Consider the following 26,142-nt stretch of genomic DNA (forward strand, 5'->3'; position numbering starts at 1 on the left):
GGAGGGGTCAGCCTCTTGCAGGGGAGCGAGTTTAGGGGCCTTGTTGACGGTGCCTCTGCCCTTCTCGCAGGCCAAGTGCTCCACGAGCCCTGTGCTGGTGGCAGCCTGCGGGTGTGGGGACAGTGGTGGCTGCATTGGAGGTTGGAAGGTGCCTTGGTGTGGGCACCGATTTGTGGCAATCACAGATTTGCACCGGGGTGGGGATTTGACGTGATGTTTCGGGGGTGGCGATAGGCAGGCATCGAACAGTTTGGGAGCTTGTTTGTGGACGGCAGCTTTGTGAGTTTGGAGGACTTGGAGGAGGAGTATGATTTGCCCAGTGGGAATGGGTCCCGATATTTCCAGGTCTTTGTGAGGAAGCAGGAGCCGTCCTTTCCTGAGTTTCCGCCCTCCGGACGGCATGATAGGGTGGTATTGAGGGAAGGAGTGGGGAAGGCAAGGTGTCCAAAATCTACAAGGAGCTAATGGACTGGGACACGCCCAAAACGGAGGGAGCCCCGATCGGGGAAGTCAAGCGGAAATGGGAGGAGGAACTGCCGGGGAATGGAGATTGGGTTGTGAGAGGAGTCTCCGAGGAGGGTGAATGCATCCTTGTCGTGCTCGAGGCTCAGCCGTATCCAGTTTAAAATAGTCCATAAGGCCCACATGACAGCGGCCAGGGTGAGCAGATGTTTTGAGGGGGTAGAGGACAGGTGTGGACGGTGTGCGGGGGGGGGCACGAACCATGTAGAAGCCAAGTATTTCAAATACAACTAGTATAGGTAAAAGGTAGCTGTTTAAGCATAAATGTTGAGCCCCAGTTTTAAATACCCATTTATACAGCATAATTCACTTTTACTGAAGTCCGTTGTTCTGGCAAATGCATATTTTCAAGATAATTTGACACTGCTTGTGCTAATTGTCAAGGACAGGGACTGACTACACAGCAACATGAAGGCACCATTGTTCACAATGCAGATAACAGCTAGGTCAGAAAAGCTGATGTTGCACATTGAAGATGGACGGCTTGCCAATAAATCAAATGTGTTTGAGTCTAACCCAAACCAATTAGGATTATATTGGGGTGTGATTAGATGACTTAAGACAGATATGAAAGTGTATAACTGAAAAGTTTCCCCCGCCATTTTAGTTTAGTTTTTCGTGAGTTGTCTGTGGTGTATTGTCTTTGAAGGTGTGTTGTGCTGTGTTGTCTTTCTGTTAGTTTAGTCAGTTTTTGCCTTTGATTCTAGTCTCCAGTTTTGTTTTAGTGTTTAGTTTTTAGGTAATTGTCTTTGGGGATTCTGTCAGCCTAACAGTCTGTGTCAGTGATGTTAGTCCACTTTTGACTTTGAGTTTGAGTTTGGCTGAAGATTAGCTCTCTCTCTCTTTTCATGTTTCATTGCCAGACTTTGACCTTTTAAAAGTTACTTTCGAGCTGTCTGCCTAAGCAAAGAAAGATAATGTCTGTAATTCTCTGAAAGCTTCGAATTGCCTACGAATTGCCTTTTAAATGACTTTCAAATTGTAATCAAGCGACTACAAATAAAACAATTCTTTTTGGCACCTGAGGAGTTTATACTGCAAATTTCTGCTGAGTTCCAGTATTCGCAAAGTGCTACTGATAACCGAATAGCAGAGATGATATAAATTCCTTCAACTATACACAGTCGAATAATACAAGGAATCGAACAACTTAACAGTCTAGAAATAGTACAAATCTTACAACTTGTCGTATTGCGCCAGGACTTGATTCATCAACTAAGTTTCCCCCAAACTTGGCGTAGTTCGACAGGTTAAGATCCCTATAAATTTAAGATTCCTTCAGAAGTCAAGCGGAAATGGGAGGAGGAACTGCCGGGGAATGGAGATTGGGTTGTGGGAGGAGTCTCCGAGGAGGGTGAATGCATCCTTGTCGTGCTCGAGGCTCAGCCGTATCCAGTTTAAAATAGTCCATAAGGCCCACATGACAGCGGCCAGGGTGAGCAGATGTTTTGAGGGGGTAGATGACAGGTGTGGACGGTGTGCGGGGGTGGGGGGGCACGAACCATGTCCACATGTTTTGGGCATGTCTGAAACCGAAGGTGTTCTGGCAGGGGTGGTCCCGGGTCCAGATGTGGCGATATTTAGTGTGTCAGAAGACCCGGGAGTCCGGTGGGGGGGTTTAAAAGGGCTAAAATGGGGAAGGCAGGGCGAGAGGAAGAGAATGGCAGAGGGTTGGGGCGTTGGTTATTTATTTATTTACTATGAGGTTCCTGTTTGTTCTTGCTCTTGTGTTGGTTTGTATTTAATGTTGATGCAAATGCCTTAATAAAAATATATATTTTTAAATATACCTCTTTGAGCAAGTCATTGGCCGGTGGTAGGGTCTTCTGGTCCTGTCGTTGTTCACACCCCTCACTGCTAGAAAATTCCGGCCTTAGTCTCTGATCGTGGGCCTCCACATCAGAAGGTGAGGCCTGCTGAGAGCGAAAAACCCCAGCCTTTGCTGCCAATCCCCTTACTCCTTCCTGTGACACTCATCCCCCGCCTTCCCACCATCACTCACCTGTGACGTGGGTGTAACCACGGTTCTAGGCCTCAGGTGGGTGTGGTACCAGCCACCGCTGATGGTAATGCTGCCACTCAATTATTGGCCGGCACTTCTCGGCGGGTGAGACCTCCCCCTTTGGGGTCCATATCCTAGGGAAGGCCTGCAGCAGGCCTGTCAAGTGCCTTGTGTGGCACTTGACGTGGTGGGCGGTAAGAGACAATGCCAAAGCTTTTGTCTACTTTCCGAGACGTCATTGTCTCTATAAGTACCGCCCAATGTGTTTTTTTCCTGTGACCTGGATGTGGTGAGGTCCAGCCTGAGAGTGGTGTTGATCAAGGCCTGTCAGCATGTGGGGCCCCCTGTCAGGAACAGTGCAGGCAGTGTGCCAAGGGGGGAGGACTGGGCTATTGTTGGAATTAATAACCATTGTCTGATTTGCATTGAATGCTGTTTCCATGTCATGTGATTGAAAAGGTATTGATAGCTTCAAAGTTACAAAGAGCTCACAACACAAGGGGGCGGCACTTAGGGGAACAACGCGCCAACGGGAGTGGTGATCGACCATGATCTCATTGAGTGGTGGAATAGGCTCGAGGGGCTGAATGGCCTCCTCTTGTTTCTATACTGCAGAATGCTGAGAGAGGTATTCCTGCCTCCCTGGCCACACAACTTTATTGTGTCCCTGATTCCACACAGTCATGCCGGTTTAGGCGAAAGCGGAACTCTTTTTGCGTAAGATACGGAGGAGAACCCGGAGACGCAGCCCCGAGCACCCTGTACACCGTGGTAGTTAGTTCGGGGCAAAGAATTGGGATGGGCCAGCTGCCCGTTTCTTGGCCGCAGGCAGGGTGCAGATCAGAGAATAGGAACGTGCCACAAAAAGCTTTGTAAAGTGACTGCCGATAATGGAAACAGTGCTGTGACCACTGATGCTCAGATCTTCAATATTGTTAAATGCAGTTTGCAAATGATATTTCTGCCCAGCAGCTGTGTAAAAATGGCGCGTGTGCAAAAGCAGTAAGAATGCATTTAAATATTCATGCTGATTGGAAGTTTCACCCTATTAATTCAGTGCAAGAACATAATAAACAGGAGCAATATTAGTCCACTCGGCCCCTCGAACCTGTTTTCCTATTCAGTGCAATCACGGCTGATCTTCTGCCTCAGCGACACTTCCCTGCCCGCTCACCGTACCTCTCGATTCCCCGAAGATCGGAAACTTGTCTGTCCCAGCCTTAAGCATGCTCGACCATGGGGAACCTCAACCCTCTGGGGTTGAGAATTCCAAAGATTCGCGGTCCTCTGAGTGAAGCGATTTCTCCTCGTCCCGGTCCCAAATGATCGGCTCCTTACCCTGAGACTGTGCCCCCCGCCCCCCCACCGTGGCTTTGCATTCCCCGACCAGCTGACACAATCTCCCAGTGCCCACCAGGTCAAGCCCCTTCAGGAAGTTGTACGTTTCAGCGAGACCAAGTCCTTCCTTATATAAAGAGGATATAACTGCGCATATGATTTACATGCCAGGTTTCCCGGTACCTGGGCCTCAAATTTGGATTCATCTCTATTTTCTTATTTCTCTCCTTTTTACAGGAGCAGGGAATCCGGATTGTAAAATTGCGATTGTAATGGGCAAGACAGAAAACAAGCACTTTCCAAGGTAAGGGACAAATAGCTGGGCATTTGCCCCGGTTACGCGAACAAGACTTGAACGGGGTTACTTCCAGTCTTGATGCTGAAGTACAGATAGTTGGGGAAGTTTGCAAACCCCCCCCCATTTTCCAAATGTTGCATGTGCAGAAAGAGGATTTGGATTTGATTTATTGTCACGTGTACCGAGGTACAGTGAAAAGTATTGTTCTGTGTACAGTCCAGGCAGATCGTTCCACACATGAGAAAACATGGGACACATGATAAATGCACAATGTAAATACATAGACATAGACATCGGGTGAAGCATGCGGAGTGTAGTACTGCTCAGTAGAGAAGATGTGTGAAGAGATCAGTTCAGTCCATAAGAGGGTCATTTAGGAGTCGGGTAACAGCGGGGAAGAAGCTGTTTTTGAATCTGTTCGTGCGATGGAAGAAGTTGGAAGAGTGAGTAAGCCGGGTGGGAATGGTCTTTGATTATGCTGCCCGTTTTCTCAAGGCAGCGGGAGGTGTAGATGGAGTCAATGGATGGGAGGCGGGTTTGTGTGATGGACTGGGCTGTGTTCACGACTCTGAAGTTTCTTGCGGTCCTGGGCTGAGCAGTTGCCATACCAGGCTGTGATGCAGCCCGATAGGATGCTTTCTATGGTGCATCTGTAAAAATTGATAAAAGTCAATGTGGATATGCTGAATTCCCTTAGTTTCCTGAGGAAGTATGGGTGCTGTTGTGCTTTCTTAGTTGTAGCAGTGTCGCAGGTGGACCAGGACAGATTGTTGGTGATGTGCACACCTAGGAATTTGAAGCTGTCAGCCATCTCCACCTCGGCACCATTGATGCAGACGCGGGGGTGTACGATACTCTGCTTCTGGAAGTCAATGACCAACTCCTTAGTTTTGCTGACATGGAGGGAGAGATTGTTGTTGTTACACCACTCCACTAGGTTCTTTATCTCCCTCCTGTACTCTGACTCATCGTTGTTCGAGATTCGACTCACTATGGTTGTGTCATCAACAAACGTGTGGATGGAGTTGGAGTCATATTTTGCCACCCAAACGTGTGTATAGGGAGTATAGAAGGGGCTAAGTAAGCAGCCTTATGCGGCCCGGTATTGAGGACTATTGTGGAGGAGGTGTTGTTGTTTATCCTTATGATAATGGTCTATGGGTCAGGAAGTCGAGGGTCCAGTTGCAGAGGGAGGAGCCAAGTCCTCGGTTTTGGAGTTTTGATATGAGCTTGGCTGGGATTATGGTGTTGAAGGCAGAGCTGCAGTCAATGAATAGGAGTCTGACATAGGAATCCTTGCTGTTGAGATGTTCCAGGGATGAGTGTAGGGCCAGGGAGATGGCCTTCGCGGTTGTGGTGGTATGCGAATTGCAGTGGATCAAGGCATGTGGGAGTATGGAGTTGATGTACTCATGACCAACCTCTCAAAGCACTTTATAATGATAGATGTTCAAGGCCAGTGGACGATAGTCATTGAGGCACGTTGCCTAATTCTTCTATGGCACCGGTGTGATGGCCGTCTTCTTGAAGCAGGTGGGAACCTCGGAACGAAGTAGGCGGAGGTTGAAGATATCCGTGACCACGCCCGCCAGTTGGTCCACGCATGATCTGAGTGTACAACCAGGACTCTGTTAGGACCCGTTGCTTTCTGAGGGTTCACTTTCAAGAAGGCCGATCTGACTTTGGATGCTGTGACGATAGGTATGGGTGTGTCCCATAGCTGCTGGGGCTTTAACATCAGTTTGATGGTTTCCTGCTCGAAACGGGCATAGAATTCACTGAGAGGAGGAACTCCTGGAGTGTATACAGGTGGTTTTCTGGACCAATACGTTGAGGAACCAACTAGATTCCAGGTCATCCTAGACTGGCTGCTGTGTAGCGAGAACGGAATCATTGGCAATCTGGTTGTGCGAGACCACTTGGCGATGAGCCACCTTAATATGGTAGAATTTTTCATCAAGGTGGTGAGTGACAGAGTTGATTCTGAGATTAGGGTTCTGAATCTAAATAAAAGAAACTACGACAATATGAGGTGTGAGTTGGCTGTGATGGATTGAGAAACTTTACTGAAAGGGATGAAGGTGGATCGGCAATGGCAAACTTTCAAGGAGCGTATGGGTGAACTGCAACAATTATTTATTTCGGTCTGGCGCAAAAGTAAAACGGGAAAGATGGCCAGGCCATGGCTTGCAAGGGAAATTGGAGATAATATTAGAGCCAAGGAAGAAGCATACAAATTGGCCAAGAAAAACAACAGACTGGAGGATTGGGAGTTTAGAATTCAGCAAAGGAGGACCAGAGCATTGATTTAGAAGGAGAAACTAGAGTATGAGAGTAAGCTTGCAGGGAACATAAAAACTGACTGTAAAAGTTTCAATAGGTATGTGAAGAGTAAAAGATTGATGAAGACAAGTGGATCCCTTACAGTCAGAAACAGGGGAATGTATTATAGGGGACAAAGAAATGGCGAAGCAACTAAATACATATTTTGGTTCTGTCTTCACAAAGGGGGACACAAATAACACACCAGAACTGTTAAGGAACACAGGGGTTAGTGTGAGGGGGAAACGGAAGGAGATCAGTATTAGTAGAGAAATGGTGTTGGGGAAATTGATGGGATTGAAGTCTGATGAATCCCCAGGGTCTGATAATCAACATCCCAGAGTAATTAAGGAAATAGCTGTAGTAATAGTGACTACATTAGTGGTCACCTTCCAAGATTCCACAGACTCTGGAACAGTTCCTACAGATTGGAGCGTAGCTAATGTAACCTCACTATTTAAAAAGAGAGGTGGAGGGAAAACAGGAAATTATAGACCAATCTGCCTGACGTTGTTCGTGGTGAAAATTCTACAATCCATTATCTAAGGTTTTATGGCAGAGCGCTTCGAAAACAGTGGCAGGATCGGACAGAGTCAGCATGGATTTATAAAGGGGAAATCATGCTTGACAAATCTACTGGAATTCTTTGAGCATGTAACCAGTAGAGTTGACGAGGAGGAGCAGTGGATGTGGTTTATTTGGACTTTCAGAAGGCTTTCGACAAAGTTCCACACAAGAGTTTAGTGTGTAAAATGAAAGGGCATGACATTGAAGGTAGTATATTGAGATGGATAGAAAACTGGTTGGCAGATGGGAAACAAAGAGTAGAGATTAAAGGGTCTTTTTCCAAATGGCAGGCGGTGACTCGTGGTAACGCAGGGTTCGGTGCTGGAACCCTAGCTATTCCCAATATAGATTAATGATTTGGATGAGGGAATTAAATGCAATATCTCCAGATTTGCAGATGATAGAAAGTTGGATGGGGGGTGGGGAGGGGGGGGGGGTGGGTTGTGAGGAGAATGCAGAGATCCTTCAGTGTAATTTGGACAAGTTGAGTGAGTGCCAAATTAATGGCAGACGCAGTATAATTTGGATTAATACAAGGTTATCCACTTTGGTAGCAAAACAGGAAGGTAGATTATTATCTGAATGGCTATAAAGTGAGAGAGGGGATGTGCAACGGGACCTGGATGCCCTCGTACACCAGTCGCTGAAGGTAAGCATGGAGACGCATCAGGCGGTAAAGAAGGCAAGTGGTATGTTGGCCTTCATAGGGAGAGGATTTGAGTATAGGAGCAGGGATGTCCTGCTGCAGCTATACAGGGCCTCGGTGAGGCCACACCTAGAATATTGTGTGCAGTTTTGGTCTACTTTTCTGAGGAAGAATGTTTTTGCTCTCGAGGGACCGCAGAGAAGGTTTACCATACTGATTCCTGGGATGTCAGAATGGACGTTTGAGGAGAGATTGGGTAAGTTTATTTGTTGGAGCTCAGAAGAACGAGGGGGGGGGGAATCTCATAGAAACACATAAAATTCTAACACAACTAGGCAGGGTAGATGCAAGATTGGTATTCCCGATGTCTTCACCCGGAGCGTGGTGAGCCTGTGGAATCATTGTATGATTTCAAGAAGCAATTAGATATCGCATTTGGGGGCAAAGGGGATCAAAGGATATAGGGGAAGGCGGGATTAGGCTATTAAGTTGGATGATCAGCCATGATCATAATGAATGGCAGAGCGGGCTTGAAGGACCGAATGGCCTCCTCCTTCTCCTATTTTCCATGTTTCTGTGTACATCGTGCCAATAGTCTGGGATATGACTCGCAGGAGATGGTTTCTGTTGAGATGGCAATCAGTCTCCATTATCTCTGCAGGAGATTACAGTTCAACTTTTATATTACGTCTCTTCCTTTGAAGTGCCTTTGTCTTAAAAATGTGGGATTCCCATTCTCTCTAGACAAGTTGGTCAAGTGTAATCCAAGTTGGAATTTTCCAGTGGTGGTTACTTTACAGTCTCAGGCAGCTGTTGCTTGTCCTTTCTTTAAAAACACATGTCGTATTTAAAATCTCAATATATCCACAAGTAATGTGTGGCTGTGATCTATTGTCGTGACATTATCATTCTTGTGAATCTCTTCTATACTCTCTATGGACTTCTTTCCTAATGTGTGGCAATCCGGAATTGTACACCGTATTCCAGTTGAGACCTAACCAGTGATTTTTTTTTCAAAGGTTTTGCAGAATTTCCTTGCTTTTATAAGCTCTCTATCAATAAAGCCACGATCTAATGCGCTTTTCCAAAAAAAACAACCTTCTCAACCTGACCTGCCACTTTCAAAGTTCTGCACCCACACATCCCCAGGTCACTCCGTTCCTGCACCCACTTCAGAAAGTTATGCAGTGCAGTTTAAATCAGGCTGGGTTGTTGTGATTGCCTGACTGCATTTACATATTTGAAGCTACGATGAATGTAAGATGTGTTGTTAAATTTGTGAGTGGGAACTCACAAACACATTTTCATTGTTAAATTACAGTTTTTTTTTGTAAATTTGTTATGTTCCATATTTCTTTCTTAGGCACAAGCAACACAGTATGATTCTTGTTCCCATGGATACACCAGGGGTAAAGGTCAACAGGTCCCTAAGAGTGTTTGGATATGATGGTAAGATACATAAATTTACTTCAGCAGGATTAGTCTTCCTTTAAGAATGACCATTAGAGTTTCTGACCTACGCCGCATCATTGTGGGACACCGGGATTGTTAATGTTGAATTTGTGAAATGCATGATTTAAGTTGATAATTAAGCACAGCCATCCGGAGTTGGGGAAGGATTAGGGGATCATTGGAAGAGTTTATAAAGCAGCTCTGAAATTGAATGTGTTGTTGGGTGGGGGGGGGAAAGAAAATGTCGACCATTTCCACAATGGGCAGCACGAAGAGGAGGAGACTCAGGGAGGGAGTTATTCCATCTCCATAGCGATGAAGCAGGTTCACTCCGACACTGGAATATCCCACCAAGGCCATGGGTATCGTGAACGGTGACATTTCCAGCTTCACAGCCATTTAACGCTCCACTGAAAGGCCTCGATTGTGACACTGGCAGGGGAGCCACCCGATAAGCCATCCCGTTGCCCCCAGGTGTGGGGTGGGCAGGAGGGCAGCAGGAAGGTCACCCGGGCACTTACACCGGATCCCTGTTTGCAAACTGTTGCTGGCGGAGTGTGAAATTCTGCCTCTGGAGGATAATGCTCCCGACCGGGAATGTAATTTTGTACAAGTCTGTCCTCGTGGTGAACTGTGTGATTCCAGACAGCAATACTTAACACATCGCACACGGGATTAAGAAAGTCACCCCTAAATTCTTTCTCTCACAGCATTTTGTCCACTAAATGTCCACTAATTTTCGATATCAGTGTTTCCATTCCAGCTAACACGTGCCCGGTGCCATTCTGACATTGTTTGGGTCAGCGAATAGCCCCTGGCACATTTCTGAATCATTTTGTCTCAGTTCAACAATTGGATCCGGCCTGAAGAGGTGCATTCATTCTCCCCAGTGAGCACCTATTTGGAGCACCTGGGAAATTCCCAGAATATTTGCTGCAATAGGCCACCTACCTCGCTGGGAGCTAACACTCCTGGGAATTGGGAACACAAAGCTGCACGATCTGACAGCCGGGGGTGGGGGAGTGGGTGGTGGGGTGGCGGAGGGGCAGGCGTTGGTGGGCCTGACAGATTTCATGCGCCTTTCCCTTTGCATGCGTTCACAGATTTTAGCTGGGAGGCTCGGGTTGGAGAAGCTGGGATTGTTCCCCTTGGAGCAAAGGAGGCCGAGGGGAGACTTGATAAGGGGTGTACAAGATGGTGCCAGGTTTAAATAAGTTAGACCAAGAAAAGTTGTTCCCATTAGCTGATGGTACAAGAGCCCGTTAGGCTTTGGGCCAGTGATGCAGGAGGAATGTGAGGAAGAACACCTTTTACACAGTGAGTGGATACTGTTATGGGTCAGGAATTAGAGAATCCCAAAGTGTATCATGGAGTTCACCTGACTCACACCTTTTAATAGATTGTGGCACGGGGAGCACATGGCCCACTCTACAAGAGTGGTACTTCAGAAATAGAAAAGTTCTTTTTTAAAGCAAAACAATGTTTATTCTATGAACTCAAGTTAACCTTTTTAAAACAAACAGTGAATATTTTAGCAACCATTAATTCAAATGCACCCCCCCCCCCAAAGAATACAACACTAAGTAATCTGTATGCTGTCCTTTTTCACCCAAAAGACTTAACAAACCTTTAAACATAAGCACATCAGAGTTTACAGTCACTACTGAAAACATTTATAATTCTTCTGAATTCACCAAATGATCCAGAGATAGTCTTTGGATGGCAGAGATCAACAGTACAGCCCTTTGTTTTAACTTCAGATGCAGCTCACTGAAAAACACAGACACACCCAAGCTTTTTCTCAAAACTGAAACTAAAAAGCAGAAGTAGAGCTCAGCTCCACCCACACTAGTGGGTGACACGATAGTGACATTTAAGGGGCATCTTGACAAATACATGAATAGGATGGGAATAGAGGGATACGGACCCAGGAAGTGTAGAAGATTGTAGTTTAGTCGGGCAGCATGGTCGGCACGGGCTTGGAGGGCCGAAGGGCCTGTTCCTGTGCTGTACTTTTCTTTGTTCTTTGTTCTTTGTTCACTCTGACATCACTCCAGTAACATGAGCAGTTCCATTTCTTAAAGGTTCATTTCTGAAACACCCATTTCTTAAAGGTGTTTAAAGAAGCGGGAGGCGGGATAATGCCTCAGACGGAAATTGATTGTATTTAAAGTCATGTCAAAATCAGGCGGAGGACCAGACTCGCCTATTAAACACAGCAATTGTTGCCGATGAACCCATTTTCAGCTCAATTTCATTAAACTGCACCTGACCGCCACTCTCAAATACACCAAGGGATACATATTAATGGAAAGAAAATAAACAATTTTGTACCATCACCATGGGTCATGAAGAATTTCCACCTGTGATTAGTTTAAGCCAATTTTAGCCGGTCTTAGGATTGAGATGAGGAGAAATGCCTTCACTCAGAGGGTTGTGAATCTTTGGAATTCTCCACCCCTGAGGGTGGTGGATGCTCCATCGTTGAATATATTGAAGACTGGGATGGGCAGATTTTTGATCTCTCGGGGAATGAAAGGATACGGGGAGTGGGCGGGAAACCGGAGTTGAAGTCTAAGATCATCCATGATCGTACTGAATGACTGAGCAGCTTCGATGGGCCGCGTGGTCTACTCCTGCTCCTATTTCTCACGTTCTTGGAGACTTGTACTGTAACCCATCCAGTGAAAATTCTAAGTACCCTTTGAGTGAAATTTCTCATTCCAGCCGAAAGCGAAACTCTTTACCCCTTGACATGAAATAGTTATCCCGAGTATTTCCAATCCAGGATTGGCTAATTACTGTGAACCTGAGCCATTGTGTTTTTCCGAACCTGTGCATGGAGACTGACGTGACTTTGTTGTATCCTGACAGATGCTTTTCACGGTGGGCACTTTGAGATACATTTCGACAATGTTCGTGTTCCTGTATCCAACATACTGTTAGGTGAGTCTACAAACAGGAAGATTGCAATCTTCTGGACAATTTCTTTTTTTTAACAGAACTGGGAATCTTTTCCCGGTGTTGGTCCTGCTCATTTCAGCTTTTTAAACTCCTGCAAAATCTTACGGGAAGTGACTGTTTCGCAGGCTATCTTAGTGTCCGCCGTCCTGTTAGCGACAGTAAGTGGATGCAGATACGCAGTTAAAATCCAATACTGGGATCCAAAACTTGTAAATGTTGACGTTCAAAGAGACTTGGGGGTGTGCTGGCACAAATAATGCAGAGAGTTAGCACGCAGATAGAGCAAGCGTTTAGCTTTTATTGCAAAGGGATTGGAGTGGAGGATTAAAACATCTGCGTGGGAAACCATCGCTGAGATTGGTCTGGAGAATCAACGTCAATGTTTTTGAGTAGGTTTTTGAATTAAACACAGTTGAACGATGAAATGGTTCTTCACCCCCCCCCCCCCCCCCAAAAAAAATCCCATCTAGGTGAAGGGAGGGGATTCGAAATAGCACAAGGCCGACTAGGACCAGGAAGAATCCATCATTGCATGAGGACAATTGGAACAGCAGAACGCGCCTTGGAGATGATGTGCCAACGGGCAACCCAGAGGAAGACTTTTGGGAAGAAACTCTTTGAACACGTAAGTAGGCAAGAATATGTTTTTAATCCCGAATGTTCCAGAAATATTTTTTAAATTTATTTTTTTATAAATTTAGAGTACCCAATTCATTTTTTCCAATTAAGGGGCAGTTTAGCGCGGCCAATCCACCTACACTGCACATCTTTGGGTTGTGGGGGCGAAACCCACGCAAACACGGGGAGAATGTGCAAACTCCACACGGACAGTGACCCAGAGCCGGGATCGAACCTGGGACCTGGGCGCCGTGAGGCAGCAGGGCTAACCCACTGCGCCACCGTGTTGCCCTATGTTCCAAAAATATAATCCTCACATTAATGCTGTCCAACCTTCTTCAATAAATTTTTTTTTTTTTTTTAAACGTTGTACAACCTTAACGACCAGTGTGAAATGCTCAGAACACCAGTTATATCATTCAACTGACTTCAACTTCTGTGTTAACCACATTAGGACAAGCCTCTGGATTTATTTTGTGCGACAAATGGGTTTCTTTCTGTCTGTCTACGTGTGAGTGAGGTGACCTGTGACAAGCCCTCTTGAAACTGGACACTATCAGTTCAGGAGGTTAAAAGTGCACTTCCGTAGCACAGATCCTGTATACGATTTATGGATTTAACGCAGTCCTTGCTTCTCCAGCCACGTGAACTCCTTGTAATTTTTTTTTTTAATAAACATTTTATTGAGGTACTTCTTTGGCATTGTAACAGCAACAAAATCAACAATGTACATAACAAGGAAAATATTAACATAGCTCAAATACCGCCTCCCTCTCCCACAGGTCTCACCATTACTTACCCCCGTAATCTACGCTAGTCTAATCCCCAACTCCATGTAATTTCTATCCATTCCCGATCCACATTGAGGACGTTGATTCAAGCTTCCTTCCTTTCTGTGTCAAAATGGTGTCCCTCCCCTTCTGCACTGACTCACGCCAAACGCCATCTTGCTGATGGTGATGGCGCTGGCTTTAAAGCAGCTGTCAGAAGTCAGCACCTAGGGCTGAGTCGATGCCACCACTGCCCGTTTGGACTGCACCACTCCAGTCAAAAGGAAGAGCCCAATTAATTTTTATGATTAGCAAAAAAAAAAAACAGAGTACAATTAATTTTTAAAATTATGACGAGGAACTGTACTCAACGAGGAATAAAGCTAAAATCCTACGGGGAAACAGTGTGACAAACCCAAGGATCCATTTAATTTCAGATCGGAAGAGGAAATTGTTTGATATGAATCTATGGTGGACAAAGTGCCATGACCAACGGCGTTAAAACAGGTGACCAATCCGTCCACCAACACCATTAAAACAGATGATTATTTATCTCCTTTCTGTGGGATCCTGCTGTGCATAAATTGGCTGCCTTCCCTGCATTACGACAGCGAGGAGATTGAGGGGAGATTAGATAGAGGTGTGCAAGATTAAGACAGATTTACAGGGACAAGGTCAAGCTGTTCCCATCAGCTGACTGCACACGGACTTTGGGTGGGCTGGGCTGGGGGGGGGGGGGGGGGGGAGCACAGATTCGGGTAAGAGATGTAGGGAGGGGATTTCTGAAGGAGAACCTTACGCAGTGTGCGGTAATGAAGCTGGAACTCGCTACTTATGAAGGTGGTGGAAGCGGAGACGATCCGTGATTCCAAAAAGCAATTGGATGGCACTTGAGGGAAGTAAACGTGCAGAGCTACGGGTTTAGAATGGGGGAATGGGACTGACCAGACCCTCCACAGAGAGCCAGTATGGACTTGACAGGCCAAATGGCCTTCTTCAGAGTCATAATGACTCTGTAACTCCACTTCAAAAGTTATTTGTTCGCTGTAAAATTCTTCAGGCCATCCTGAAACTGTAGAAGGCCCAAATTAATGGCGTCTTTTTAACCTTGTGGATCAAATCGTGACCAATTTAAAACTGGGCTTCTGTTAGCAATCTGTCTATAAGTACAAGGTGAAATTCGAAATCTAGGAAAAAAACCTTGCGCAGAATGGAACTGCCCTCCTCAAAGGGTGATAACAAACAATAGTTTCAGCAAATGTTTGGATAAGCGTTTACTTCCTCCAAAGCGAAAATAAACCTTGTGGCGCGAAGGAATTGTAGATAACACGTTCTGGCCAAACAATGGCTCCATCTCTGGATTTCCACAGCATTCCCCCACTGTGCAACATGTCCTTCCAGAGAATGATTAATATCATTCCCAACCCAGACACTAAACCACCATCTGCGATTCACAGATGCAGCCACTTACAGCAGGAAACAAATGAGTCATCGAAATCAGTCCAAAAAGCAAAGCAACTTGGAAACACAAAAAGGGCAGAACTATCCATTCCATCTGACGGTCTCCTCAGTACTGATTATTCTAATCAGAGCCCCTGGGCTTATTCACTGTTGGTGACATACTTTCTCAGAAGTACATACCTGCTTTATGTGTAGTTCTATAATTTGCTTTCTTGTCTTTTGGATCATGTCTTCTGGGGTGGCACGGTAGCACAGTGGTTAGCGCAATTGCTTCACTGCTCCAGGGTCCCAGGTTCGATTCCCAGTTTGGGCCAGTGTCTGTGCGGAGTTTGCACGTTCTCCCCGTGTCTGCGTCGGTTTCCTCCGGGTGCTCCGGTTTCCTCCCACAGTCCAAAGATGTGCAGGTTAGGTGGATTGGCCATGCTAAATTGCCCTTAGTGTCCAAAAAGGTTGGGTGGGGTTGCTAGGTTACAGGGATAGGGTGGAGGTGTGGGCTTGGGTAGGGTGCTCTTTCCAAGGGCCAGTGCAGACTCGATGGGCCGAATGGCCTCCTTCTGAACTGTAAATTCTATGATTCCATGATCAAATCTTAAGCCTGGTCTGCTCTTTCAAGTGAACATAAAGATCCCATGCTACTGTTTTGAAGATTAGACGAGTTATCCCCGGTGTCCTGACCAACCTTTGTCCCTCAATGCAGCAAGAAAAACAGATTATCTGGTCATTATCACATTGCTGTGTGTGAGAGCTTGCTGTGCGCAAATTGGGCTGCTGTTCTTCCACAGTGACTACACTTCAAAAAGCATCTCACTACCTGTAAAGTGCTTTGGGTCATTCGAGGGTTAGGAAAGAGGCCAAATAAATGCAGGTCTTGTTTTTGAAAAAAAAAATCAGTTCATTTATCCCAGGCCAATAAACATCTGGGCCCCGATTCTCCGGCCTCGTTGTGTTCTCGCTCGAGCGGGACGAAGCCGGTGAATAACTGGAGAGGCGGAAAATGAGAGCCGCGATGCAACCGGCCGGCTTCCGTGGGCGAAATAGGGATCTCGCCATAGCGGGGCGAGAAACCGATTATCACCACTGGAGCCCTATTTCCATGCAGTTAATGAGAGCCACCCCATAGTCAACGGCCTCTTGTGATTCAGCGGCCTGCCCCAGCAAGTGGTCACGCTGGTGCCTAGTAGTACTCCTTTCGAACCTGGCAGATGGGCTGCTGCAGGGAGCTGAGGAGGTGTGTGGCCATCTCACCTCACAGGCAATGAACGCGGGGCACTGGGCTTGCTGCCCCTGTGCTCGGGGGGGGGGGGGGGGGGGATCAGCCGAGGGGTGCAGCCCTGGTTGGGGGCTGGGCCACCATGGGGGGCTGGGGGCACATGCGTGTGTCCGCCATGCCATCCCCTGTAGCGTGTGTTCCCATACCGGGGCCATACCGTTGTCTGCCCCAATGACTACCCATAACCCCCACCGACTGACGAGGCCTATGGCCATGTGGCTGAAGGCTATTGCTAATAAGGAAGTGGCAGCTGTGGTTAAGTGAGCACTTCACACAACCCAAGTGGATTCCCGTGGGTGGGCCATGTAGCATGTGGGGCTCATTGCCGAGCATCCCAATCACACCTTGATGGCTGGACATTGTGGGAGGCAACACCACACACGCAGCAGTCAATCCCTGAACAACCCAGGGGATGGGCCCCAGCCCTGGGCACATGTCCACAGCCGGGTGTGCATGGGCAGGGCGTTACGGGTGGGGGGGGCATGGGATTGGTGGTTGGCCCGCATTGTGGAACAAAGAGCCAGAGGCATCATACTGGTTGTGTGGATGGTTTTTTAATGTTCCTTGTACAAGTGTACATCATTGCCCCACTATCCCCAACCTCCTCCCTCCCCCCATCGCACATTCCACTCCTTACCCCCACCTGCCCTTGTCTTCCCCCCCCCCCCCTCAGTGCCCACAGTGATTCTCGATGTGCTTCGCATTCCCATCTCTACCACTACGTCTAGGTGTGTCCCCAAGATGCACATCAGAGGTGGAGGCAGCCAGCTGCTTACCTTGGCCGCGAGGTATGCTAGTGTCACACGGGAGGGTTTAAACTAGTATGGCAGGGGGGTGGGCACGGGAGCAATAGGTTAGAAGGTGAGAGCATTGAGGGAGAACTAGGGAATAGGGACAGTGTGGCTCTGAGGCAGAGCAGACAGGGAGAAGTTGCTGAACACAGCAGGTCTGGTGGCCTGAAGTGCATATGTTTTAATGCAAGAAGTATTGCGGGTAAGGCAGATGAACTTAGAGCTTGGATTAGTACTTGGAACTATGATGTTGTTGCCATTACAGAGACCTGGTTGAGGGAAGGGCAGGATTGGCAGCTAAACGTTCCAGGATTTAGATGTTTCAGGCAGGATAGAGGGGGATGTAAAAGGGGTGGCGGAGTTGCGCTACTGGTTAGGGAGGATATCACAGCTGTACTACGGGAGGACACCTCAGAGGGCAGTGAGGCTATATTGGTAGAGATCAGGAATAAGAAGGGTGCAGTCACAATGTTGGGGGTTTACTACAGGCATCCCAACAGCCAGTGGGAGATAGAGGAGCAGATAGGTAGACAGATTTTGGAAAAGAGTAAAAACAACAGGGTTGTGGTGATGGGAGACTTCAACTTCCCCAATATTGACTGGGACTCACTTAGTGCCAGGGGCTTAGATGGGGCAGAGTTTGTAAGGAGCATCCAGGAGGGCTTCTTAAAACAATATGTAGACAGTCCAACTAGGGAAGGCGCGATACTGGACCTGGTATAGGGGAATGAGCCCAGCCAGGTGGTAGAAGTTTCAGTAGAGGAGCATTTCGGGAACAGTGACCACAATTCAGTAAGTTTTAAAGTGCTGGTGGACAAGGATAAGAGTGGTCCTAGGGTGAATGTGCTAAATTGGGGGAAGGCTAATTATAACAATATTAGGCGGGAACTGAAGAACCTAGATTGGGGCCGGATGTTTGAGGGCAAATCAACATCTGACATGTGGGAGGCTTTCTAGTGTCAGTTGAAAGGAATTCAGGACCGGCATGTCCCTGTGAGGAAGAAGGATAAATCCGACAATTTTCAGGAACCTTGGATAACGAGAGATATTGTAGGCCTCGTCAAAAAGAAAAAGGAGGCATTTGTCAGGGCTAAAAGGCTGGGAACAGACGAAGCCTGTGTGGAATATAAGGAAAGTAGGAAGGAACTTAAGCAAGGAGTCAGGAGGGCTAGAAGGGGTCACGAAAAGTCATTGGCAAATAGGGTTAAGGAAAATCCCAAGGCTTTTTACACATACATAAAAAGCAAGAGGGTAGCCAGGGAAAGGGTTGGCCCACTGAAGGATAGGCAAGGGAATCTATGTGTGGAGCCAGAGGAAATGGGCGAGGTACTAAATGAATACTTTGCATCAGCATTCACCAAAGAGAAGGAATTGGTAGATGTTGAGTCTGGAGAAGGGTGTGTAAATAGCCTGGGTCACATTGAGATCCAAAAAGACGAGGTGTTGGGCGTCTTAAAAAAATATTAAGGTAGATAAGTCCCCAGGGCCTGATGGGATCTACCCCAAAATACTGAAGGAGGCTGGAGAGGAAATTGCTGAGGCCTTGACAGAAATCTTTGGATCCTCACTGTCTTCAGGTGATGTCCCGGAGGACTGGAGAATAGCCAATGTTGTTCCTCTGTTTAAGAAGGGTAGCAAGGATAATCCAGGGAACTACAGGCCGGTGAGCCTTACTTCAGTGGTAGGGAAATTACTGGAGAGAATTCTTCGAGACAGGATCTACTCCCATTTGGAAGCAAATGGACGTATTGGTGAGAGGCAGCATGGTTTTGTGAAGGGGAGGTCGTGTCTCACTAACTTGATAGAGTTTTTCGAGGAGGTCACAAAGATGATTGATGCAGGTAGGGCAGTGGATGTTGTCGATATGGACTTCAGTAAGGCCTTTGACAAGGTCCCTCATGGTAGACTAGTACAAAAGGTGAAGTCACACAGGATCAGGGGTGAGCTGGCAAGGTGGATACAGAACTGGCTAGGTCATAGAAGGCAGAGAGTAGCAATGGAAGGATGCTTTTCTCATTGGAGGGCTGTGACCAGTGGTGTTCCGCAGGGATCAGTGCTGGGACCTTTGCTGTTTGTAGTATATACAAATGATTTGGAGGAAAATGTAACTGGTCTGATTAGTAAGTTTGCAGACGACACAAAGGTTAGTGGAATTGCGGATAGCGATGAGGACTGTCAGAGGATACAGCAGGATTCAGATTGTTTGGAGACTTGGGCGGAGAGATGGCAGATGGAGTTTAATCTGGACAAATGTGAGGTAATGCATTTTGGAAGGTCTAATGCAGGTAGGGAATATACAGCGAATGGTAGAACCCTCAAGAGTATTGAAAGTCAGAGAGATCTAGGTGTACAGGTCCACAGGTCACTGAAAGGGGCAACACAGGTGGAGAGGGTAGTCAAGAAGGCATACGGCATGCTTGCCTTCATTGGCCGGGGCATTGAGTATAAGAATTGGCAAGTCATGTTGCAGCTGTATAGAACCTTAGTTAGGCCACACTTGGAGTATAGTGTTCAATTCTGGTCGCCACACTACCAGAAGGATGTGGAGGCTTTAGAAAGGGTGCAGAAGAGATTTACCAGAATGTTGCCTGGTATGGAGGGCATTAGCTATGAGGAGCGATTGAATAAACTCGGTTTGTTCTCACTGGAACGACGGCGGTTGAGGGGAGACCTGATAGAGGTCTACAAAATTATGAGGGGCATAGACAGAGTGGATAGTCAGAGGCTTTTCCCCAGGGTAGAGGGGTCAATTACTAGGGGGGCATAGGTTTTAGGTGAGAGGGGCAAGGTTTAGAGTAGATGTACGAGGCAAGTTTTTTACGCAGAGGGTAGTGGGTGCCTGGAACTCTCTACCGGAGGAGGTGGTGGAAGCAGGGACAATAGTGACGTTTAAGGGGCATCTTGACAAATACATGAATAGGATGGGAATAGAGGGATACAGACCCAGGAAGTGTAGAAGATTGTAGTTTAGTCGGGCAGCATGGTCGGCATGGGCTTGGAGGGCCGAAGGGCCTGTTCCTGTGCTGTACATTTCTTTGTTCTTTGACCTTTGATGCCCCTGGCGGGCGTCCTCTCGGGGCTCAGGGTCCGGAGGGCCCCGGTGCACAGCCGTGCCGGCCTGTTCCGGATGCTGACTGCGAGACCCGGCCTCATCAGAGGGGTGGAACTCGGGGCAGCTAGTGACCATCGTCGCCAGTCCCCAGGACGGGTCTGTGTTGCCACCCGGCGCCCCCTCCTCCCGGTCGGTACCAATAGGGCCCTGAGGTTCACCTCGGGACGGAGGGGCAGCTGGTTCGAGTCCCGGCTGCTCGTGCAGCTTCTGGAGTCCTGGCGGCTCCCCGACACCTACCCCAAGATGTCGATGCCCTCAGCGATGCTCCTCAGTGACTGGGACATGCTCTGCAGTGATTCGTCAATGCCCACCTGCGACTGGGACAAATCCCGCAGTGCCTTGGCCATTCCCATCTGAGAGTGGGAGATGTTCCACATCACCTCAAGGTCAGCCTGGTACTGGATCACGTGCCCATCGAGTCGGACATTCTGCCAAGGCCCTCAGCCATGGCAGTCACCAACTGCGTCACGCCTTGGACCCCTTCACTAATGGTGCCGATGTTGTGCACCAGGCTCTCCACTGCGGTAGCCACCCGAGCAGTGTTGCCCTCGGTGCCACGCATTGCCGGCGAGATCTCCTGTGCCCTGGGACCCCTCCAATCGGCTATGGACCTGCTGGAGTGTCACTGACATTTCCCTCTGAGAATCCCGACCGCTCCCTAATGTCTCCATCAGCTCCGGGTAACCCTGTTCCAGAGGCTCAGCATCTGACTGGGACCCAGTTGGGTCCTGGGATCCAGCAGCCCTCTAACTGCTGTCTCGCCTGAAGGTTCCTGCCTCCACCCGATATGTAGTACTCACCAGATTGTGCCCCAAAAGCCTGCCCACTCACCTTTCCCACCCAGGTACGTGTATCTGTGCTGGTGGAGGGTGGGGATGACAGCTGTGACCCATCGACGGTGGCATCCCCGGAGTTTTCCTCCAAGATGGTCTCATGGGAGGTGGGGGGGTGGGGGGCGGTGTTGGGGAAATGGTGGGGGCCATCCACTGAGTGTGGAAGGTGAAGACAAGAGCAACCCTACCATGCTATTGAGAGGGAGAGGAAAGGGCGAGTGCACAAGTGTGTGAAATATGGAATGGACACAACTGAGGATCCTGTTTATATTTGTGTCAGAGGGCTTTAGGCTAAAATCTCTACTCTGAGTGCCTCTGTTAATTCGATCGGCATCCTAATGTTTGATGACTGCTGAAAATATGTCCGTCTCAAAATTGGGTGATCATTTGGAACTAAGGCCCACACCCATCCCCGACAGGCCCCGCCGGCCCCGACAGGCCCACACCCATCCCCAACAGGCCCTGCCGGCCCCGACAGGCCCACACTCATCCACGACAGGCCCCGCCGGCCCTGACAGGCCCCAACAGGCCCTGCCGGCCCCGACAGGCCCACACTCATCCCCGACAGGCCCCGCCGGCCCTGACAGGCCCCAACAGGCCCTGCCGGCCCCGACAGGCCCACACTCATCCCCGACAGGCCCCGCCGGCCCTGACAGGCCCCAACAGGCCCCGCCGGCCACGATAGGCCCACACTCATCCCCGACAGGCCCCACCGGCCCTGACAGGCCCCGCCGGCCACGACAGGCCCACATTCATCCCCGACAGGCCCCACCGGCCCCGACATGCCCACACTCATCCCCGACAGGCCCCGCCGGCCCCGACAGGCCCACACTCATCCCCGACAGACCCCACCGGCCCCGACAGGCCCACACTCATCCCCAACAGGCCCCACCGGCCCCGACATGCCCACACTCATCCCCAACAGGCCCCACCGGCCCCGACAGGCCCACACTCATCCCCAACAGGCCCCACCGGCCCCGACAGGCCCACACTCATCCCCGACAGTCCCCACCGGCCCCGACAGGCCCACATTCATCCCCGACAGTCCCCACCGGCCCCGACAGGCCCACACTCATCCCCGACAGTCCCCACCGGCCCCGACAGGCCCACAATCATCCCCAACAGGCCCCACCGGCCCCGACAGGCCCACACTCATCCCCGACAGGCCCCACCGGCCCCGACAGGCCCACACTCATCCCCAACAGGCCCCACCGGCCCCGACAGGCCCACACTCATCCCCAACAGGCCCCACCGGCCCCGACAGGCTCACACTCATCCCTGACAGGCCCCCCTGGCCCCAGCAGGCCCACACTCATCCCCGACAGGCCCCGACAGACCCCAACAGGCCCACACTCATCCCCGACAGGCCTCGACAGACCCCAACAGGCCTGCTGCCATTTCACCTTCAACTGAGCGTTGATTGACAGCAGATGAGGCTTCTGTCCGCCCTTGGAAAGGAACTGCCTTGGAAAGCCTTCGGCCAATCAGATTGGCTGAGAGTTTCCAGCCCCTCCAGGCACAGTGGTGCAGTGGCCAGGGAGGTACAGCAGCCCAGTGCCTGAGCCTAAGTACCGGGGCTGCCCTTCAAGTAAGTACCGGTGGTCCCAGAGGCGGAAGGTAGTGGATGGCCCTGGGGCGCTGGGGAGGGAAGCGGAGGGGGGGGGGGATCTCAGTGTTTGGGGGGTTAGTTAGGTTGGGGGGGGGGGAGGCGGCAGAGGGCCGGAGCTCCAAGGTCCCCAAGGGGCAGGCCCCCCAAATCGAAAGGGGCCTTCAGATTGAGGTGCCCACACGCACCCCCTTCCCGGCCGAGATGGAGGATTGTAACATTTTCAGTTCCCCACCCTGCTCACCAGTCTAACAGTTCAGGCTGGGAGGGCAAAGGGTCTGAATAAGAGCATGTCCGGCTTCCCACCCAAGGCCCTGCTCACTCCGCCCTGATATTAGGACTGGCTCTCCCTCTCCCACCCTACTCCTGGTGGGTTCTGAGGTGAGGGGGGGGGGGTGGGGGGGGAGAGGGGACGTAGAACTCTGGTCTAAAAGATCAACAACAGGAAACTTTCCCTCATCTGTAATTCTTTTACAGTTGTCTAGGATCCTGTTGGACCCCGGGTGTCGGTAGTACAGCTATGAGGTATTTCAAATGAACTAAAATAGAGTTTCCTGAGGTTATGTGAACAGTTAGGTGTGTGCGCAGCTTGGTGCATACCTGACATCCAGTAGGAGCTCGTAACGAACAGCTAATTTGCACACTGGTTGCCGACAGCTTTCAAGGTCAGTCTTGACGGAATGGAGGGACTTCCGAGCAAGCTTCTGAAGAATTTATGGTGTCACAGCTGTTAAGGCCGTAACCGCACGGCTCTCCAAAGATACCGAATGAGGAAGTAGGTCTCTTAGCAGGCTGCTAATGATCAGGTAGAACAGACATACATCATTTTGCAGCATCTGTTAAAATGATAATTATTTTAACAGATGCTACAGCTTGGAGAGTATAATTTCAGAGTTTGATAGAGGAAGAACAGATGATATTTATGTTTCTGCAGTGACAAACTGTCTGTATTAAATGGAATATCTGGCTATTAAAAACAAGAGCAGTGAAGCTAATAGTCAGTGATGAACAATCTTACCGCGCAAGCAATTCTGTTTTTTACTTTTCTCTTGAATAATGAAGAATTATCCATGGATAATTCACAGATAAGTCATAATATTTCCTTAAACCTTATCATGAAAGGAAGTCTTTCATAATTTTATTGGCCGCACTCCATTCCCGCGGCAGGCAAATTAAAATGAATTATTGCTATTGAAGTTTTTTGTCTTGTCCTCATCAGGACAAATTCAAGAGTACCAAATTTCAAAGGGGCAATTTAGCGTGGCCAATCCAACGACCCTGCAGATCTTCGGGTTATGGCGGTGAGACCCATGCAGACACGGGGAGAATGTTCAAACTCCACATGGACAGTGACCCGGGTCCGGGATTGAACCTGGATCCTCAGCGCCGTGCTAACCACCGCGCCACCGTGCTGCCCTGGGAAGAACAATTTATACTGCATGAAAAGAAGTCACACCCAGTCAATGCTCAAATGGGTGTTAAATGGTCATGGGCATCCGAGCGTTGGCGGGGGTCGCGCGTTACATGCCGACTCTTAGGATGGCGTGAACCACTGGTCATCCTTAAAATTCTAACCTCAAATACTGGCACCAATCTGTCAGCCAATGAATTGGACGTGGGGACGGACTTGTGGCAGAGCTCACAGCCAGTAGCCTACTTCATAGGGACATCAACTGAGTCAATTTAAAAAGTCTCTCGCCGATGTACAACAAACAGAAAGTGCCACACCGTCTCCCAGGAAAAGCAGGGAGTTTCTCCAATAATATGCAATGAGTGAAAGAATATTTACGTTATGCGTAGATCATAGAATTTACAGTGCAGCCCATCGAGTCTGCACCGACCTTGGGAAAGAGCACCCTACCTAAGCCCACACCTCCACCCTATCCCCGTAACCCCACCTAACCTTTTTTGGACACTTAAGGGCAATTTATCACGGCTAATCCACCTAACCTGCATATCTTTGGACTGTGGGAGGAAACCGGAGCACCCGGAGGAAACCCACGCAGACACGGGGAGAACGTGCAGACTCCGCACAGACAGTGACCCAAGCAGGGAATCGAACCTGGGACCCTGGAGCTGTGAAGCAACTGTGCTAACCACTGTGCTACCGTGCTGCCAATGCAAATTGATTATTCCGCCAGAAAATTATAGCGAGTGAGGGAGAGCTTTAGATGACAAATTATCACCATAAAATACTTATACCTGGAGAATGATCTAATTTCTGTATGAACTGGAAATTGTGGTATCACTCTATATGGAGCCTTGAGTTTAATGTCTTTGACGAGTGTTCTCACTCTATATTGACATCACAATTATTTAGTGTGTCTGTAGCTTTAAGACTCGCCCTGATTCCTTCACTTTGCTCTGTTCCAGTATCCCTTGGTGTTCTAGATTCAGGCTGCATTTAGCGTATTGACGTAAAGTGAACTACTGTGTTGTAGCATTTCAGGGGTCGTGCAAATGCAGCTTTCAACTCCTACGCAAGACGTCTACCAGCATTAACATTATCTGCCTAGTTTTCCTCTTCCATCATAACCAGACGAGTATCAAGGGGTAGGCATGGACTGCCTTGTGCCAGTTGTACAGGCATAAAATGAGTACAATAGCCGAGTTGCACATCTGGATTAACAGGCAAGCTGTGGTCGAACACACCACACTCCACAATAAATGGCAGATGCGACCAAGACAGATCCCACGGATTTCTCAACAACCCGTCCTGATGTCAGTACACACTATGCCCAAAGTATACCTGATTGGTCTCCAGCCTAATATTGGGTTGTACCATTTTTCAGCCACCCCTGGCAACTTTTAATACCCTAACCCATAGATATATCAATTCCATACCTTGGCGATTTCAACATTTAGCAACTCCATTCACACTCCTGAAAAGCACGGCTCTCATTTTTAGCATATATCCCTGAGCCCTAGACTTGCAGAAGTAGTTTCTCTCTATCTGCCTGATAGAATTGTAGAATACTTACAGCACACAAGGAGACCATTTGGCCCATTGTGTCTGTACTGGCTCTCTGAAAGAGCAACTCAGTCGATCCCACACTCCCCTCTTTTCCTTGTTGCCTGACACATTGTTTCCATTCAGGGGCTTATCCAATTCTTTTTTCGGAGCCACATTATCTGCCTCTCCCACACTCTCGGGCAGTGCCTTCCTGACCCTAATCACTCACCTCTTGAACACATTTTCCTCATGTCGTCATTGGTTCTTTTGCCAATCACCTTTAATCAATATCCTCTGATTCTCAACCTCTCCGCCAATGGGAACGGTTTCTCCCTATCCACTATCCAGGCTCCTCATGATTTTGCACCTCTCAAACTTCTCCAAGGGGAGCAGCTCCAGCTACACCAATCTATCCACAAAGCTGAGGTCCCTCTTTCCTGAAAGCATTCTTGTACATTCTCTCTGCTCCCTCTCTAAAGCCTTGACCTCCTCCCTGAAATGTGACGTTGGGAATTGGACACAGTGGCCGGGATTCTCCGAGCCTCCGCGCGAAATTGCGCTCGGCGCGGGGGTGGTGAATGGGGCCTCAGACCTGCGATTGGGTCCGACGCCGGGAT

The 26,142-nt window shown here is 48.8% G+C and overlaps 2 protein-coding genes across 4 annotated transcripts in view; one reads left to right on the forward strand and one right to left on the reverse strand.

The window, feature by feature from the left end:
- Positions 1–23,194, reverse strand: part of LOC140425583 (atypical chemokine receptor 4-like) — a 73,514-nt gene extending 50,320 nt beyond the window's left edge. Inside the window, exon 1 of one of the 2 annotated variants that reach the window (XM_072510040.1) lies at positions 23,173–23,194. In XM_072510040.1, the coding sequence (XP_072366141.1) occupies positions 23,173–23,179 (7 nt within the window). In that variant the 5' untranslated portion in view covers positions 23,180–23,194. Of the gene's footprint in view, positions 1–1,702; positions 1,814–23,172 lie in introns of those variants that run through there. The other variant, XM_072510043.1, reaches the window with a different exon arrangement.
- The window catches only part of acad11 (acyl-CoA dehydrogenase family, member 11), a 146,697-nt gene that overhangs the window by 103,790 nt on the left and 16,765 nt on the right, over positions 1–26,142 (forward strand). For both annotated transcript variants that reach the window (XM_072510036.1, XM_072510035.1), the window contains exons 14-17: positions 4,100–4,166; positions 9,059–9,144; positions 12,022–12,093; positions 12,582–12,736. In XM_072510036.1, coding sequence (XP_072366137.1) covers positions 4,100–4,166; positions 9,059–9,144; positions 12,022–12,093; positions 12,582–12,736 — 380 coding nt within the window. The remainder of the gene's footprint in view (positions 1–4,099; positions 4,167–9,058; positions 9,145–12,021; positions 12,094–12,581; positions 12,737–26,142) is intronic.

This window comes from Scyliorhinus torazame, chromosome 6 (genome assembly GCF_047496885.1).
Source record: "Scyliorhinus torazame isolate Kashiwa2021f chromosome 6, sScyTor2.1, whole genome shotgun sequence".
NCBI lineage: Eukaryota > Metazoa > Chordata > Chondrichthyes > Carcharhiniformes > Scyliorhinidae > Scyliorhinus > Scyliorhinus torazame.